This window comes from Symphalangus syndactylus, chromosome 19, assembly GCF_028878055.3.
Source record: "Symphalangus syndactylus isolate Jambi chromosome 19, NHGRI_mSymSyn1-v2.1_pri, whole genome shotgun sequence".
Taxonomy (NCBI): Eukaryota; Metazoa; Chordata; class Mammalia; order Primates; family Hylobatidae; genus Symphalangus; species Symphalangus syndactylus.
This window is the reverse complement of record NC_072434.2, coordinates 58,102,314-58,119,189: the sequence shown is the minus strand read 5'-3', so window position 1 is coordinate 58,119,189 and position 16,876 is coordinate 58,102,314. Positions and strand designations below refer to the sequence as shown.

The window sequence follows — 16,876 nt, the reverse complement described above, 5'->3', positions numbered from 1 at the left end:
GTGACAAGCAGCAGGACCTAGACAGAACCCCTGGTGTTTTGGTAACAAAAGTAATTCATTATTATTATGCAATACACAGAAAATCAAAGTTGAAGTACACTTAAACTACCTAAGTGAAGGTCTTTAATTTTAGGCTTACAAAAGGAACTACTCTGTGCCCACCAAATACTTCACAGTGAAGGAGGAAATTTAGACAGGGTTTGGAAAATCAAATCAAAAGCTACTTAGGTATTACCTGACAAGCCTAAAGCTTAGTGAAAACTGTGTCTTAAAAGTACAGGGTTATACTTCCCTGATTCTCTTTCCTCTTTGGTGCTTTTGCTTCTCTTTTGTAGGTTATTCTTCATCCTTCTGCCCCCTAGTATTCTGCGAGCACTCCAAGAATCAGTTTTAAACTCTTGGTTTTTTAGCCTCATTTTTATTATTAACAGTCTATATCTGTGCTAATACTGTTCAAGGCACTGTGCTAGGCATAGGGAAAATTTGACTTTGTACATTTACATTTGCAAAGAATTTTATATTAATGAATCACTTCATTTTCTCAACAACCTATGAGTTAGGCAGGAGTAGCTATTAATGACTTCCCCTTTTACAGATAAGAAAACAAGGTGGTTCAGAGTCCTGTCTAAAGTCACATGGCTATTCACCTTCAAATTTAGAATGAGATCCTCGACTGTCTGACTCCTGGTTTACTGCTCTTTCCACTCTATTACACTGCCTCCCTCTATTTATCTGTGGTATTTTCAGCAATAATGAAGTTTACTTATTTCCATAAAATTCCATCACCATTAGGTTTTTGTTTATTGCACCTATTCATTCAACACATATTAGTGCCTACTCTGCTGCCAGGTACTGCAGTACAATGGAGAATATACTAGGTCTGATTCCTATGCAACCGCATTATAAAAATTCTAAATTCCCAACTACATTACCAACTTCAACCACTTGGTACCCCACTATTAGGGATTCAGTATTCCCAAATATGACATCTCATTTAAATACTTTACAAATGTGTCCCCCAAAACGGAAACCAAAACTACAAAACGGCTAGGATGATGTGAATTGAGTGCAAACATCCATGAGTAACAATTCTTTCTGTGTAATTATCTTCTGTGACTGAAAAGTTAATGAAAAATAAGAATATCAATCAGAAATCTGAGGGAAGAATATAACCATACTGACTGACAATGAATAAAACTGAGCTAGCAACTCGGTAATTTTTCTCTGGATAAATTTCAAGAGAGTTTGTCACAAAGTTCAACCAATAAATTCCACAAAAGTTGGAATCTAAAACAGTGACACTTTTCATTAAAAGTTCACAAAGGGCTGGGGGCGGTGGCTCACGCCTATAATCCCAGCACTTTGGGAGGCTGAGGTGGGTGGATTACCTGATGTCAGGAGTTGGAGACCAGCCTGGCCAACATGGTGAAATCCCATCTCTACTAAAAATACAAAACTTAGCCAGGCATGGTGGCAGGCATCTGTAATCCCAGCTACTCAGGAGGCTGAGGCAGGAGAATCACTTGAACCCGGGAGGCAGAGGTTGCAGTGAGCCGAGATCGCACCACTGCATTCCAACCTGGGCAACAGGGCGAGACTTTGTCTCAAAAAAAAAACAAAAACAAAAAAGGCCGGGAACAGTGGCTCACGTCTGTAATCCCAGCACTTTGGGAGGCCAAGGCGGGTAGATCACCAGGTCAGGAGATCAAGACCATCCTGGCTAACACGGTGAAATCCCGTCTCTACTAAAAATACAAAAAATTAGCCAGGCGTGGTGGCAGGTGCCTATAGTCCCAGCTACTCGGGAGGCTGAGGAAGGAGAATGGCATGAACCCAAGAGGCGGAGCTTGCATTGAGCCGAGATCACGCCACTGCACTCCAGCCTGGGCAATAGAGCAAGACTCCATCTCAAAAAAAAAAAAGTTCACAAAGGCCGGGCACGGTGGCTCACGCCTGTAATCTCAGCACTTTGGGAGGCCGAGGCGGGAGGATCACCTGAGGTCAGGAGTTCGAGACCAGCCTGACCAACATGGTTGAAACCCCGTCTCTACTAAAAATACAAAAATTAGCTAAGCGTTGCGGCATCCGCCTATAATCCCAGCTACTACGGAGACTGAGGCAGGAGAATCACTTGAACCCAGGAGGTGGAGGTTGCAGTGAGCTGAGATTGCGCCATTGCACTCCAGCCTGGGCAACAAGAGCGAAACTCCGTCTCAAAAAAAAAAAAAAAGTTCACAAATTTGGCCAGGCCTGGTGGCTCATGCCTATAATCCCAATACTTTGGGAGGCCAAGGCAGGTGGATCACCTGAGGTCACAAGTTCAAAACTAGCCTGGCCAACACAGTGAAACCCCACCTCTACCAAAAATACAAAAATGAGCCAGGTGTGGTGGCATGTGCCTGTAGTCCCAACTACTCAGGAGGCTGAGGCACTAGAACAGTTCGAACCAGAGAGGCGGAGGTTGCAGAGAGCCGAGATCACGCCACTGCACTCCAGCCTGGGTGACAGAGTGAAACTCCGCCTCAAAAATAAATAAATAAAAATAAAAATAAAGTTCACAAATTTCCACTGCAAGCATTAACTGCCACTGACTCAGTTAGTACTATCTATATATCTTGAAAAGCTTCTTGCTTTTTAGAAATTTATCACCAACTCATCTTAGAAAGTATTACCTTACACTCTACTAAAAATACAAAAAAAAAAAAAAAAGTATTACCCTACAGCAGTGCTTCACAAACCATGTTACACGGAATACCAGTATTCGTTAAAATCAGTGATCTCACAGGAAGGGCTTAATAATCAATTCAGTTTACCTCTGTTTAAGAAGGGAATGTTGTTTACAGCAGAATTCTTCAAACCCTTTAATACATTAATATGCCTAGTAAATCCCCAAAAGGAAGACACATAGTATTTCCCAAAGACATCTAGCCAGTCAACTTTTTATTTTTATGTTATTATTATTATCATTCTCATTATTTATTTAGTATAACACCTACTAAAATTTGAAGCACTAGAGAAACACTACCACAATTTTTGTAGTCCATCTGCCTCTGTTCATGAACAGCAAATTATGAATTTAGAAAAACAATGTCTCACAGCAAAAGTAACTATCTCTTATTGTGCTAAGAAATTAAATACTCCATTCAATAATCGCAACAACCATGCTTGGTAAGATGAGATAACAAAAGACCTAGAAAATAGACTCAATCAAATAACAGAGGCAGGACCAGATCTCACAACTCCATGACTCCAAAGTGCTCTCTCTAGGCCGTAAGTCAATTGGCTCTTTTCAAGATTAAAATTCCAAGTATTCAGGTAATATTCCTGACAAAATATCTCTGACAAAATGCCTATAGGCATTACAGTTAGGTAAACCCTTTGTCTTATAAGTCAACTAAAATAGAGAAATTGAAGAACCACTTTGGAAAAGCAGAAAAAAATCAAGGGGCTTGGAACTAAAAAGAATGGGGTCTGAATAATGGTGTTGGTACTGCCCATGAACTGCTTTTTCTGCCAGCTCAGTACTAAAACAAAGTAAAAGCAAAGACAAGACCCAGTCAGCACCGTTGCCTATTCTGAAAACAAAGATCAGACTTTGAGGCTTGGCCTAGGTCAGTTCCATAATAATCAACAGGTCACATTGTCACTGGGTCCCTGAAATCCTTTCCAGTATGCTAACTTATTCTATCTACTTCTTAATAAATATTACCACATTTCCTTAAAAGTCAGGTCAAAAGCACTCGCTTGTCCGGATGCGATGGCTCACGCCTGTAATCCCAGCACCTTGGGAGGCTGACGCTGGTGGATCACAAGGTCAAGAGATCGAGATCATCCTGGCCAACAAGATGAAACCCTGTCTCTACTAAAAATACGAAAATTAGCTGGGTGTGGTAGGGTGTGCCTGTAGTCCCAGCTGCTTGGGAGGCTGAGGCAGGAGAACCCCTTGAACCCGGGAGGCGGAAGTTGCAGTGAGCCAAGATCGCACCACTGTACTCCAGCCTGGTGACAGAGCGAGACTCCATCCAAAAAAAAAAAAAGATTCAAAAGCACTCTCTTATCTGATTACCACCATAATGATGATTAGAAATCACTCTGTTAGACATATACAAAAAGCTGTATTCTTTGTTAAGATTAACAAAGATTAACAGTCTGGACCCAAGAGGCAACATCTGCACAAACCATAATTAGACATTTTATAATTTTTAGTTCTCTGGAGTGAAAGAACTCTCATATAAGATAGATAAGTAGCTACAGGTGGAATATCCTTCTTCCAAAATGCATGAGACAAGAAGTGTTTCAGATTTTGGATTTTTTTTGGATTTTGGAATATTTGCACATACATGAAATATATTGGGGATATGACCCAAGGCTAAACACAAAACTCCTTTGTTTCATATATACCTTTATATACATAGCCTGAAAGTAATTTTATACAGTATTTGTAATAATTGTGTGCATGACTGCAACCTATCACATGAGGTCAAGTGTGAAATTTCACACTTGTAGCATCATTTTGACACTCAAAAAGTTTCAGATTTTGGAGCATTTTGGATTTCAAACTTTCAGAATAGGGATGCTCAACCTGTACTAGAAAACAAAACTACAAAAATTATTCAAACTTATAATATTTCCTAGGTTAAAAAAAAAGATAAAATAAGCCCCTTTAGAAACCAATATTGATGAGAAGTTAAATATAAAATTTAAGAAGCTACTTTTATGAGCAGTATTGTAATCAAGTCTTCAGAGGGCTAACTTCACCATCACTGTTCAGCTGCTAGTTTAGGGTAGCAGAGCTAAGAAGAAAAAGTGACAAAAGTAATACTTAGTAATTACACTAAGTGTCAAGGTACAAATAATCAGACATGGAAAACATGTCCACTCTTTTCATTTTTCAAAGATATGAATCTCTGAATGTGGGACAGGAATAATACGATATGCAGAAATGGAAGGCTACACTATTCTGAACATTTCTCCTTGTGATTAGGTATACCAAGTGGCACATTCGTCAATATAATGCATGCAGTCCTGATTTTCAGACATTAACTTTCATAAAATCCATACTTTCATGTAAGTATACTGACATATTTACACTGTACTTCATATATTAAAAAAAAAAAAACACAAGTCTTGCATGAAAAGTAGGTCAAAGCACCCAGCTCACATAGGCAATTGTTACCTTACCAAACTCAACCTCCCTTTCACGACCACCTGCATCTCAGTTCCTCTCTCCTGCTCAGCCCTGCAGAGCCACAGGTGGCACTGGTTGGCAAGAATATTTGGGCTGGTTATCACCCACCAGCCAGGCAGTCTGGACCCAAGAGGCAACACCTGCACAAACCATAATTAGACATTTTATAATTTTTAGTTCTCTGGAGTGAAAGAACTCCCGTATAAGATAGATAAGTCAGTGGGACAAATTTTAGACATTCAACTTTCTAGCAAGTTTTCACGAAAGCATTATGTCAAAAGTACTACAGACTGAATGTTTGTGTTCCCCCTAAAATTCATATTGAATTTCATGTTGAAACTCTAATCCCCAAGGTGATGGATTTGGATGTGAGGCCTTCCAGAGGTAATCAGGTCATGACGGTGGGAACTTCATGATGGGATTACTGCGTTTACAAGAAAAAGACAATGATCTCTCTCAGCCATGAGACCATACAGCAAGAAGGCAGCTGTATGCAAATCAGGAAGTGGGCCCTCATCAGGTATTAAATCTGCTGGCATCTTGGTCTTGGACTTCCCAGCCTGCAGCCTTCAGAACTGTGGGAAAGAAATGTCTATTGTTGAAGCCATTTAGTCTATAATATCTTGTTATAAAAATCCAAACTGACAAAGACAGTAAGGAGTTATGGCTTTCTATATTATTAAAATCCCCAAATCTCAGGGAGAGTAAAGAAGCTAAAACTGCAAGTTATCTCTAGATACTCAGTAAATGTTTGCTAAAGTTATTTTTCTCACCTCAAAATTTACCAATTATAGCTATATTCTAAATTATTTTCCAATCAAGGTTCAAGGAAAATCAAAATCCTTAATGTTAAAGAAAGTTTGCAGTTTAATACAAAATCTTAATATCTGAGATCAAGTTGTCAACAAACAAGATGAAATCAGGAATGGTTTACATTTTTTAAGTTCCATTTACTGGAATTTTTGGTATATTAGATAGTTTTCTACTAAACGATATTACAAGTCAAAAACAAAGGAAGAGTAGAATAAAACTAGACTCCAGAAAACACAAGACACCTTGAGAGCCATTTTTCAAAAATTTTAAGCATAAATATATTTTACAACAAACTAATTGCCCTCCCTATCCCTATGATTATTTTGTTTGTTGAAAATATCTCCAGATTAAGCCAAAACTAAGTATTTATTCAAGAAATCTTCAAGAAGCTACTGATTTTAAACAACTGAAATCTAACAACTCCCACTGCTTTAATGTCAGACATTTGTTAATAATCCTAACAGGTTAAGGATTTAAAATTTAGTAGGTTCTTTTTTTTTCCTTTAAAGTGACTCAAATTATTGCTTGAAACGTGTATGACTATATATTACTTTAAAATTTAAAAGCTAACAAAACTAAAAAGTAAAACATGCAGCTGGGCACGGTGGTTCACGCCTGTAATCCCAGCACTTTGGGAGGCTGAGGTGGGCAGATCACCTGAGGCCAGGAGTTCGAGACCAGCCTGGCCAACATGGCAAAACCCCGTCTCAACTAAAAATACAAAAAAATTAGCCGGGTGTGGCCGGGCGTGGTGGCTCGTGCCTGTAATCCCAGCACTTTGGGAGGCCAAGGAGGGCAGATCGCGAGGTCAAGAGATCGAGACCATCCTGGCCAACATGATGAAACCCCACCTCTACTAAAAGTATAAAAATTAGCTGGGCATGGTGGCGGGTGCCTGTAGTCCCACCTACTCGGGAGGCTGAGGCAGGAGAATCACTTGAACCCGGGAGGCGGAGGTTGCAGTGACCCAAGACCACGCCATTGCACTCCAGCCTGGGCGACAGAGCGAGATGCCGTCTCAAAAAAAAAAAAAAAAAAAAAAATTAGCCGGGTGTGGTAGCACATGCCTGTAATCCCAGCTACTCAGGAGGCTGAGGCAGGAGAATCACTTGAACCCAGAAGGCAGAGGCTGCAGTGAGCTGAGATTGCGCCACTGCATTCCAGCCTGGATGACAAGCGAGACTCTGTCTCAAAATATATATGTATATAAATAAATAAAACATGCAGCCTCCCATACACAAAAACTCTACCGTGAAAATTATACTAGAGGATAAAAGACTGAATGCTTTCCTCCTAATATCAGGAAGAAGGCAAGGAAGTCTACTCTCACCACTCCTATTCAAGACTGTGGACTACAAGTCATAGCCAGTGTAATAAAGCAAGAAAAAGAAATAAAAGACATAAGTTTTGGAAAGAATAAATAAAACTATGCCTTTTGGCAGACAACACAGATCGTCTATGCAGGAAAAAAACAAGAATTCTACTAAAAAGTCTTAGAACTAATAAGTCAGTTTGAAAGGTCACATGATACACCAACATGGCACATGTATACATATGTAACTAACCTGCACGTTGTGCACATGTACCCTAAAACTTAAAGTATAATAAAAAAAAAAGAAAAGTCACATGATATAAGGACAACACAAAAATGAACTAAATTTCTATATACTAGCAAAGAAAAGCTGAAAACCAAAATTTTTAAAAACACTATTGACAATAGCTACAAAAATACGAAATAGTGAGGAATAAATCTAACAAAACATACAGAGAAGCAATTTGCTTAAAACCACAAAATGCTGATAGAAGAGATCAGAGAACACAAATAAATTGCAAGACATACTGTGTTCATAGATTTGAAGATTCAACATAGAAAAGATGTCCATTTTTCCCTAAAGTGATCCACAGATTTAATGCACTCCTGATCAAATCCCAAAAGGATTTTTTGTAGCTATAGATAAACTGATTCTAAAATATATATGAAAAAAGCAAAGGAACTAGAGTAGTCAAAATAATTTTGAAAAAGAATAAAATTGGAGAAACAATATTGCCTAATTTTAAGATTTAGTATAAAGCTATAATAATCAAGATACTATGGTACGGAACAAAATAAGAGAATCGAGAAACAGCTTTACACATATATAGTCAACTGACTTTTGGCAAAGGAGTAAAGGCAATTCAATGAAGAAAGGTTAGTCTCTTGAACAAATGGTGTTTTGTTGCAATGGGACAACCAGAGGCAAAAATAGAACCTTAACCCAAACCTTACACCTTAAAAAAAAAAAAAAAAAAAAAAACCTCAAAATGGATCATAGAGCAAAATATAAAATGCAAAGAAATAAGTTATCTAAAAGAAAACATTGGGAAAAATATTTGTAACCTGAGGTTAGGCACAGATTTTAGGTATGACACTAAAAGCATGGTTCATAAAATAAAGAACTGATAAACTGGACTTCACCAAAATTACAAATTGTGCTTTGCAAAAGACACTGTCTGGGTGCAGTGGCATACCTGTAGTCCTAGCTACTTGGAAGGCTGAGGTGGGTATCGCTTGAGCCTAGGAGGTCGAGGCTGTAGCACACTATGATCACACCTGCGAATAAGCACTGCATTCCAGCCCTGGCAACACAGCAAGACCCCATCTCTAAAAAAACAAAACAAAACAAAAAGGCCAGGCGCACGTCTGTAATCCCAGCACTTTGGAAGGCCAAGGCAGGCAGATTGCTTGAGACCAGGAGTTTGTGACCAGCCTGGGCAACATGGTGAAACTGGGTCTCTATTTAAAAAATACAAAAATTAGCTGGGCACAGTGGCACATTCCTGTAGTCCCAGCCACTCAGGAGGCTGAGAGGTGGGAGAATTGCTTGAGCTCAGGAGGTCAAGGCTACAGTGAGCCATGATCGTGCCGCTGCACTCCAGCCTGGACAACAGAGGGAGACTCTGTCTTAAAGGGAAAAAAAAAAAAGAAGATACTTAACAGAATTAAAAGATATGCTCTAGATCAGGAGAAAATATTTACAAATATCATATCTGACCCAAAAAAAAGATACCCAGAACATAAGAACTCTCAAAACTCAAGAGTAAGAAAACAAACAACCCAAAGAAAAAAATAGGCAGGTTATCAGTCTAAAAGGCTAAATACTGTATGATTCTATTTATATGACATTCTCAAAAAGACAAAAGTATAGTTGTAGAGATAGATCACTGCTTGCCAGGGTATAAGGAGTAGGGGGAAGGGTGGGAAAAAGAGATAGCATGAAGGAGTTTTTTGGGATGATGAAACTTCTGTTTCTTGATTATGGTGGTAAATGAATTTATACTCATGTTAAGATTCAAAGAATTATACAAAAGAATAAGTCAATTTCATCGTATGTTAATTTAAAAATCAACACTTGAAAAGCAAAGCGCTGCCTCCTTCCAGCCTACCTGAAATCCCTACTACGGTCCAAGCTCTGTGCTAGGCACCAAGAATATACAGTTTAAAAACAGAGTCGGCCAGGCATGGTGGCTCACACCTGTAATCCCAGCACTTCGGGAGGCCGAGGTGGGTGGATCGCTTGAGCTCAGGAGTTCAAGATCAGCCTGGGCAACATGGTGAAACCCTGCCTCTTAAAAAAAATACAAAAATTAGTCAGGCAGGGTGGCACGTTCCTGTAGTTCCAGCTACTAGGGAGGCTGAGGTGGGAGGATTGCTTGAGCCTGCGAAGTCAAGGCTAGAGTGAGCCGTGATCGTTCCACTACACTCCAGCCTAGGTGACAGAGTGAGACTCTCAAAAAAGAATAGAGTCTGCCATCAGAAGAGGTGTCAAGTACATTATGATAATGGAGGAGATACAAGACATATAGACAGCAATGCCTAAAAAATAAAAAGCTTCCCGGAACACAGGGTATAGCTGACACCTGAGATGAGCAGAGATTGCCAAGACAAAAGGAAAGAGTATTTCAGACAGAGAAAATAGCATCTAACAGAGAGATATGGAAGAATGTAGTGTTCTAACCTCATTTGGAAACCACAAATAATTCCGCTCCCAGGCACAAGCAGGCTGCTCAAGAATATGGTCAGGAATTGAGGACAGGTTCCCTCCAAGCAATATAAATAGTGCTTCGATTTGAAGCTTTGGAAATGGTAATTTTTCAGACTTAAGTGAAGCTCAGTACTTCCCATTAATTCCCTTACTCCCCTTTGTTCACATCATCACAGTTACTTATTATTCATGTATCCATCACTTTTGCCAAACTATAGTAATGCCCTTGTGAGGACACATAGGTGTCCCCATATGCACACTCACACAGCACCTAATGAAAAATGTTTTATAATACAGGTATTCAGCAGCATAGCATTGGGATTAAAAGCACTGTGATTGGGACCAGTCTACCTGGGTTCAAATGTAGACTCTACCACTTGCTGGCTATACAACCCTGGACAAGTTACTAAACGTCTCTGTGCCTCAATGTCCTCATCGAAAATGTGGAAATGATAATGGTAACTACTCACTCGGCCCCTGTGACAAATGTGTTAATTTAATATAAACTGCTTGACTCAGTAAGCGCCATGTGTTTGCTGTTATTACTCAACAAACACTAGCTACGTATAATAAAACTAGGATTTATACATTCTCCTGGTTTCAAAATAAACCCAAACTACTTTAAATATGTGCAAAGCCAATGAGGTGGCTTGTGCCCACAATCCCAGGCGATAGGCTGAGGAGGGAGTAACATTTGCGCCCAAGAGCTCAACCTGCAGTAAGCTATGATTGCATCACTGCACTCGAGCCTGGGCAATACAGTGAAACCCCCATCTCTGAAAAAGATCAATAAATAAAAATAAACATGTGCAAGACTGTATCCTGAGAATTACAAAGTACTGCTCATACTGAAGAGCTAAATAAATGGTGAGATATATATGTTCATGGATCAGAGACAATATTGTTAAGATATCAACTTTTCTGAAATTCATCTACATTCTCAATACAATCCCAATCAAAATCTGGACAGGCATTTTTGTAGAAACCAGACAAGCTGATTCTAAATTTTATACACAAATGCAAACAATCTAGAATAGCCAAAACAGTTTTGAGAAAGAAAGTTAGAGTACTTAGACTACCTGATTTCAAAACTTAGTATAAAGCTACATAAACAAAGTCATGTGGTATCATGAGAAATAAAACCATATGTCCATACAAAGACTTGTATATGAATGTTCATAATAGCTGTATTCATAATATCCAAAAACTGGAAACAACCCAAATATCCATCAACAGGTGAACAGATAAAATGCAGTATAACCATACAATGGAATATGAGTCAGCAAGAAAAGGGAATGAAACACATGACAACATGGATAAATCTCAAATAATCATACTGAGTGGAAGAAGCCAGATCAAAAAAAAAAGTGCATACTGTATGATTCCTTGTATACAAAATTCTAGAAAATGCAACCCAATCTATAATGACAGAAAGCAAACCAGTGGTTGCCTAGAGATAGGGGATGAGGGGGAGTGACTGACTGTAAAGGAACATGAGGGAACTTGTGCAGTGATGAACATGGTGTAGTTACACAACTGTATACATTTGTCAAAACTCATCAAATTGGACACTTACAATGGGTGAATTTTACTGTATGTAAATTATGGCTCAATGTAAACTAAATAAGTTATAATGCAGCACTGTCTTTTGAGAATAAAAACATACCTTTTATACTCATGGAAATACAGGCAAGAACTGCCATTCACCTACTGTTGCTGAGAAATCTATATTACAATATGAGAATTTTGTAAACTTAGCATGATGAAATAACTGAAAAACACTGCTGATGGTTCTCTTATACTTGTGTCTCCTTCAACTAAAGAATCAAAGGGAACTTATGAAAGAATTTTCCAATTCTGAATAGAGGTACTTATTCTAGATAAAAATTAAGAAATAACACAGAGTTTAACTGCAGAATCTGTTAGTATGCTTGCAACTGGCCTCAAAATCATCTAAGCTTGCCAGATTTCAGAGAACTGCAGAAAAGCACAAAGGAGATTTAAGAAGATGAAAAAGCTCTTTTGCTATCCAAAATTTAACATTGGTACTTCCAATGATTAAAACTCTACTCCTACAGAAATAACCCTGCAAGGATCAAAAATATAGAAAATTGTTCCTTGAAGCTAGAAGTAAATCAGTAGTAGAAAATATACAGAAGACATTCTTAATTTTTATCTCATGAAGTTCTCTCAGGAGAGCACTATTTACCTGGTTAATTATCCTGAAAAAAGGCGTTTTTCTCCTTAACGCTCAAGAAATATTTTATAATACTAAGCACAGTTACTTTAAAAGTATGTCTCCATGTTGACTCTCAGACCTTACATTTTAAAAACAAAATCTGTAACATAAGCAATAAATGAAGACATAAACATTTACGGGAAGAAAAAAGGCAGTGTGTGCAATTTTCAAGTTCAAATAACCACAGCAATATGTAACATGCATATATATAAATTTGGTTAGTTCTAAGGCAATGTGCTACTTTATCTTCTAGTTTATATTGTCAAAACTTAGCTCAGTAAATAGGTCACAGCTTCAGATATTTAAGATCTGAATTTGGCCAGCGCAGTGGCTCATGCCTGTAATCCCAGCACTTTGGGAGGCTGAGGCGGGTGGATCACCTGAGGTCAGGAGTTCGAGACCAGACTGGCCAACGTGGTGAAACCTCATCTCTACAAAAAATAGAAAAATTAGCCAGGTATGGTGGCGGGCGCCTGTAATCCCAGCTACTTGAGTGGCTGAGACAGGAGAATCGCTTGAACCCAGGAGGCGCGGTTACTGTAAGCCAAGATCGCACCACTGCACTCCAGCCTGGGCAAGAGAGCAAGACTACGCCCTGGAAAACAAAAATTCTGAATTTGGTTAACCTTTCCTTTTGTAAAGTAACAATACAAATAATTATACTCAGTGCTTCCAATTCCAGTTCCACACATATTCATACCTCCAGGTCTTTATGGACTCTACCCCTTCAACTGTCTACCTTTTCATATCCTCTCCTTTTCTGGATTCTTCCCCTTTTAACTATCTTGATTGGTACATGTTCCCCAATCTCTTGATCCAGAAGCAATCTGTCTTCCCACAGCCCTTTTCTGTAGTGTCTGCTGGAACTTCCTGTGTTATATCACACTTCTTTAAGTATACTAAACTCTTTGCTACTATGAATATCCTTGAAAGGAATAAAGATCTCTGCTTTATTCAGCCTTACGTCCCTCACAGTATTTAGTGCCTGGATCTAAACATTTGTTGGGTGTGCTGTGTACAATGAAGAGGAAAACATTCAACAATGTTTTTCAGGCACTGTGTGCCATGCACATGCATGTTCTTTTATCTATTATTTGATACAAGCAGAAACAAATGCCAGTGATAGAGAACTGCTCTAAATCCACTAAGAGACATAGACATGCAACTAAATTAATACAATATAACTTTCTTGTTAAATTAAAGGATAAGTAGGATTCTGTGGGAGAAACATTATGTATGTTGAAAACTGTTCTGATTCCACACACTCTGTGTTACGAAACTAAGTCTAGATTTTCAAAGGGCCCAATGACTAGAAAGGTTTCAAGAGTGGTATAACAAGGGCCCCTCAATCTCACAAAATTTCTTACACAACCTGAAACTAACATTCCACCCATATAGCAACCTTACGTGCAAACAGGGAGCAACAAACTGCCCTCTATTCTCCGAACAGCAATCGGCAATAGCAGGTCAGGTCTTCTCACTATCTTTATACAGACATGTTCATCTATCCCTCCTTCTCACATTTATCTGAATTGTGCACCATTTCCATACACCACGTGCCACTCCCATGGCCCAAACTGATCTATTTAACCTTTAAGATTCTTCTCAGGCTGGGTGCGGTGGCTCACGCCTGTAATCCCAGCACTTTGGGAGGCCGAGGCGGGCAGATCACCTGAGGTCAGGACTTCGAGATGAGCCTGAGCAACATGCAGAAACCCCATCTCTACCAAAAATACAAAAAATTAGCAGGGCATGGTGGCACCTGCCTATAATCCCAGCTACTCGGGAGGCTGAGGCAGGAGAATCGCTTGAACTCAGGAGGCAGAGGTTGCGGTGAGCAGAGATCATGCCATTGCACTCCAGCCTGGGCAACAAGAGCGAAACTCCGTCTCAAAAAAAAAGATTCTTCTGAAGGCCTGCTTTACATCCTCCAAATGTATATTGAACTATGGTTACTTAATCTGTACCTCTCTTCTTTAAAAATTGATAAAGTTAATTCTTAATATTTTATATAACTTGGAGTTAGGCAAAACTGGTTTCAGATCCCAGACAGACCTGCTACTGCCTTGCAATGTAAAGTTGGGCAAGTTACTAAACTTGCTTTAATCTGTTTCTTCCTCACTAAAATGAGAATTAAATTGGGTGATGTGTACAAAATGCCTACTATACACATATATTCATGTACACATACGTCACATACATATATACTTATTTAATTTTAATTTATTCTTACTTTCCTAGAAGAAGATGCAGACTCTCTTTAAAACTCAAGGCAAAAGCAATGAAACATAAAGTGGGTACTAAAAATTGGACCAGTTAGTTGATGTAAAGGAGCCTCCCAACTTTAAAATGTGCCCTCATGGTAGCTCACACAAGCCACCCTCAGCAGATTTTTTTCAAGTCTCCTACTGAAAAACATGAAAAACTCAAGGGTTTGACAAAGCCCGGATCCACAGTTCCTAGGTTAGTGGCCTAACACTGACATCTGTCCCAAGAGTCTGTCTTCCTCACAGCAAACCTGATAAAGGTCAAAAGAAAAAATAACTTACGTTACATAAGCCAAACAATACATAAATTAACACTTTTAAATCTGCATTATCTTCCTGGAGCAAGCAAAACCACTTCTGCAAATTGCGAACTCAGAAGAGAAAGTCCAAACGGGATGAGAACTGAGTCATCAATTTAAAACCATCAACCACTGACTGCCCCACCCCCAGAAAAAGGACTCTACCACGACCTACTACAGTGAAGCCCTGGGCACACCACACTCAGCCACTACTCTAAAAATCCCAACCTCCGACACCCAAGTCCCGCCAGTAGGAGCAGCACTTGGTCCCACCCTCGGCTCTGAGCCCGAGTCAGGTACCCTCACACCACGGTCCCCACCCCAGATCCTCAGGTCCCAATCCAAGCTCCCATCCTAGCCCGACACCGGCACTCACCCGGGCGGTGACCTTATATACTGTGTAGCCCCTTGGGTGTCGCTGGGGCTCGGTGACAGTGTAGAAACGGGCCAGGTCGGCACTCCGCTCCTGGTAAGAGGTCATCCTCCCGCCGCCTCTGCCGCCGCCGCCGCCCGCCCGGGATCATGAGGGCAACCCGGCGCCGCCGCGGTCCAGGTTCCCCAACGCAGCGGCGAAGCGGCGAGGGGGCGGTGGCTCCAAGGCGGCTCCACGGCGGCGCCTCCGCTGCACAGCTCTGCTTCCGGGTCAGCAAAGAAGCTTCCGGGCCAGGCTGTCTCCCGCTTCTAGGGGGAGGGGAGACTCTACCTTAGATTCTAGCCCTTTTGGGGCACCTGGGACTGGCCTGTAGTTGAAGATTAAGGGGTTGCGTTGCCACCGCCGTCACTGCGGAAACCTCGGGCCTCTCCACTAAAGACTCCTTGTACGCTAGCTCCGTCACCTTCTAGATTTTGTGAGAGTTGGTATAGCCACGCCACACCCGGAGAGCGTGGTCCTCCCTGCCTCCGCCCCGCCGTAGTACAAACTTACGTGGAGTGTTGAAGGGATGGAGAGATACCATAGCCTAGCACCTTCTTTCCTTGCCTATTCACGGTCTATCGTTTTAAATACCCACAGCAACATCTCATTCTCTGAGACATATCCCTTACTTCTTTCTAAGACGACTTTCCTTCCATTGAGCGCCTTTCTGTAACACATCTGCACAGCAAGCCCCCAACCCAAAAAAGCTCCCAAGCCAGTATCAATCTTTTAAAAATCCCCTCAGGTTCGAAAATCTGGAGTCCGCCTCTGGCTAGAAGAAAGAAATATGTCACTCGCCCCTCCAAGCCACTCACTACAGTTTCCAATTTCAGCTGAGGTTGTTATCAACGCTTGGCAGTTCCTTTATCTTTTTGTGATCAGGGTTCTTTTTCATTCCACAAAATATTCATTCCAAGTTTTTGCCATTATCCTAAAGACTCTGTTCCTCTTCCTTTTGCCTCCCTACTCTCTGCACCACCACTCTTCTTCACAGGGAAAAAAGAAGAAAAAGAAGCAGCTATGGCCCTTAGTACCAATTCCTTCATCTTCTCACATTTCCATGCCAGTCTGAGACGTGCACATATCACTTGCTCATTTTTACAATTAATGACTCCACATGTGATCTGAATCCCATCCTCTTTGGCAGACCTTAAGACACTGTTTCAATGACATTCCAAATCTCCTTTCTATGTCTTTCTCACCACTGGCTCCTTCTTTTCAACCTACATATATCTAAGTCTACTAGTCATTCATTAAACCTGAATTCACCACCTACTATGTGCTAGACATGATGCCAATTTGGCATTGGAGTTACAAAGATAGTCCCTGTTCTCCCACAGGGCGCGGTGGCTCACGCCTGTAATCCCAACACTTTGGGAGGCCGAGGCGGGCAGATCACCTGAGGTCAGAGTTCGAGACCAGCCTGGCCAACGTGGTAAAACCCCGTCTCTACTAAAAATACAAAAAATTAGCCAGGCGTGGTGGCAGGCGCCTGTAATCCCAGCTACTTGGGAGGCTGAGGCAAAAGAATCGTTTGAACCTGGGAGGTGGAGGTTGCGGTGAGCTGAGATCGCGCCATTGCACTTCAGCCTGGGGGACAAGAACAAGACTTCTCTCAAAAAAAAAAAAAAAA

At 40.5% G+C, this 16,876-nt stretch overlaps 1 protein-coding gene across 14 annotated transcripts in view; it reads right to left on the bottom strand.

The window, feature by feature from the left end:
* Positions 1–16,009, bottom strand: part of RPS6KC1 (ribosomal protein S6 kinase C1) — a 250,262-nt gene extending 234,253 nt beyond the window's left edge. For 4 of the 14 annotated variants that reach the window (XM_055235079.2, XM_055235085.2, XM_055235087.2 and 1 more), the window contains exon 1: positions 15,205–15,474. In XM_055235079.2, the coding sequence (XP_055091054.1) occupies positions 15,205–15,309 (105 nt within the window). In that variant the 5' untranslated portion in view covers positions 15,310–15,474. Of the gene's footprint in view, positions 1–15,204 lie in introns of all 14 variants that reach the window. The other 10 variants (XM_055235086.2, XM_063613900.1, XM_063613901.1 and 7 more) reach the window with 6 other exon arrangements.
* Between the last annotated feature and the right edge of the window lie 867 nt (positions 16,010–16,876).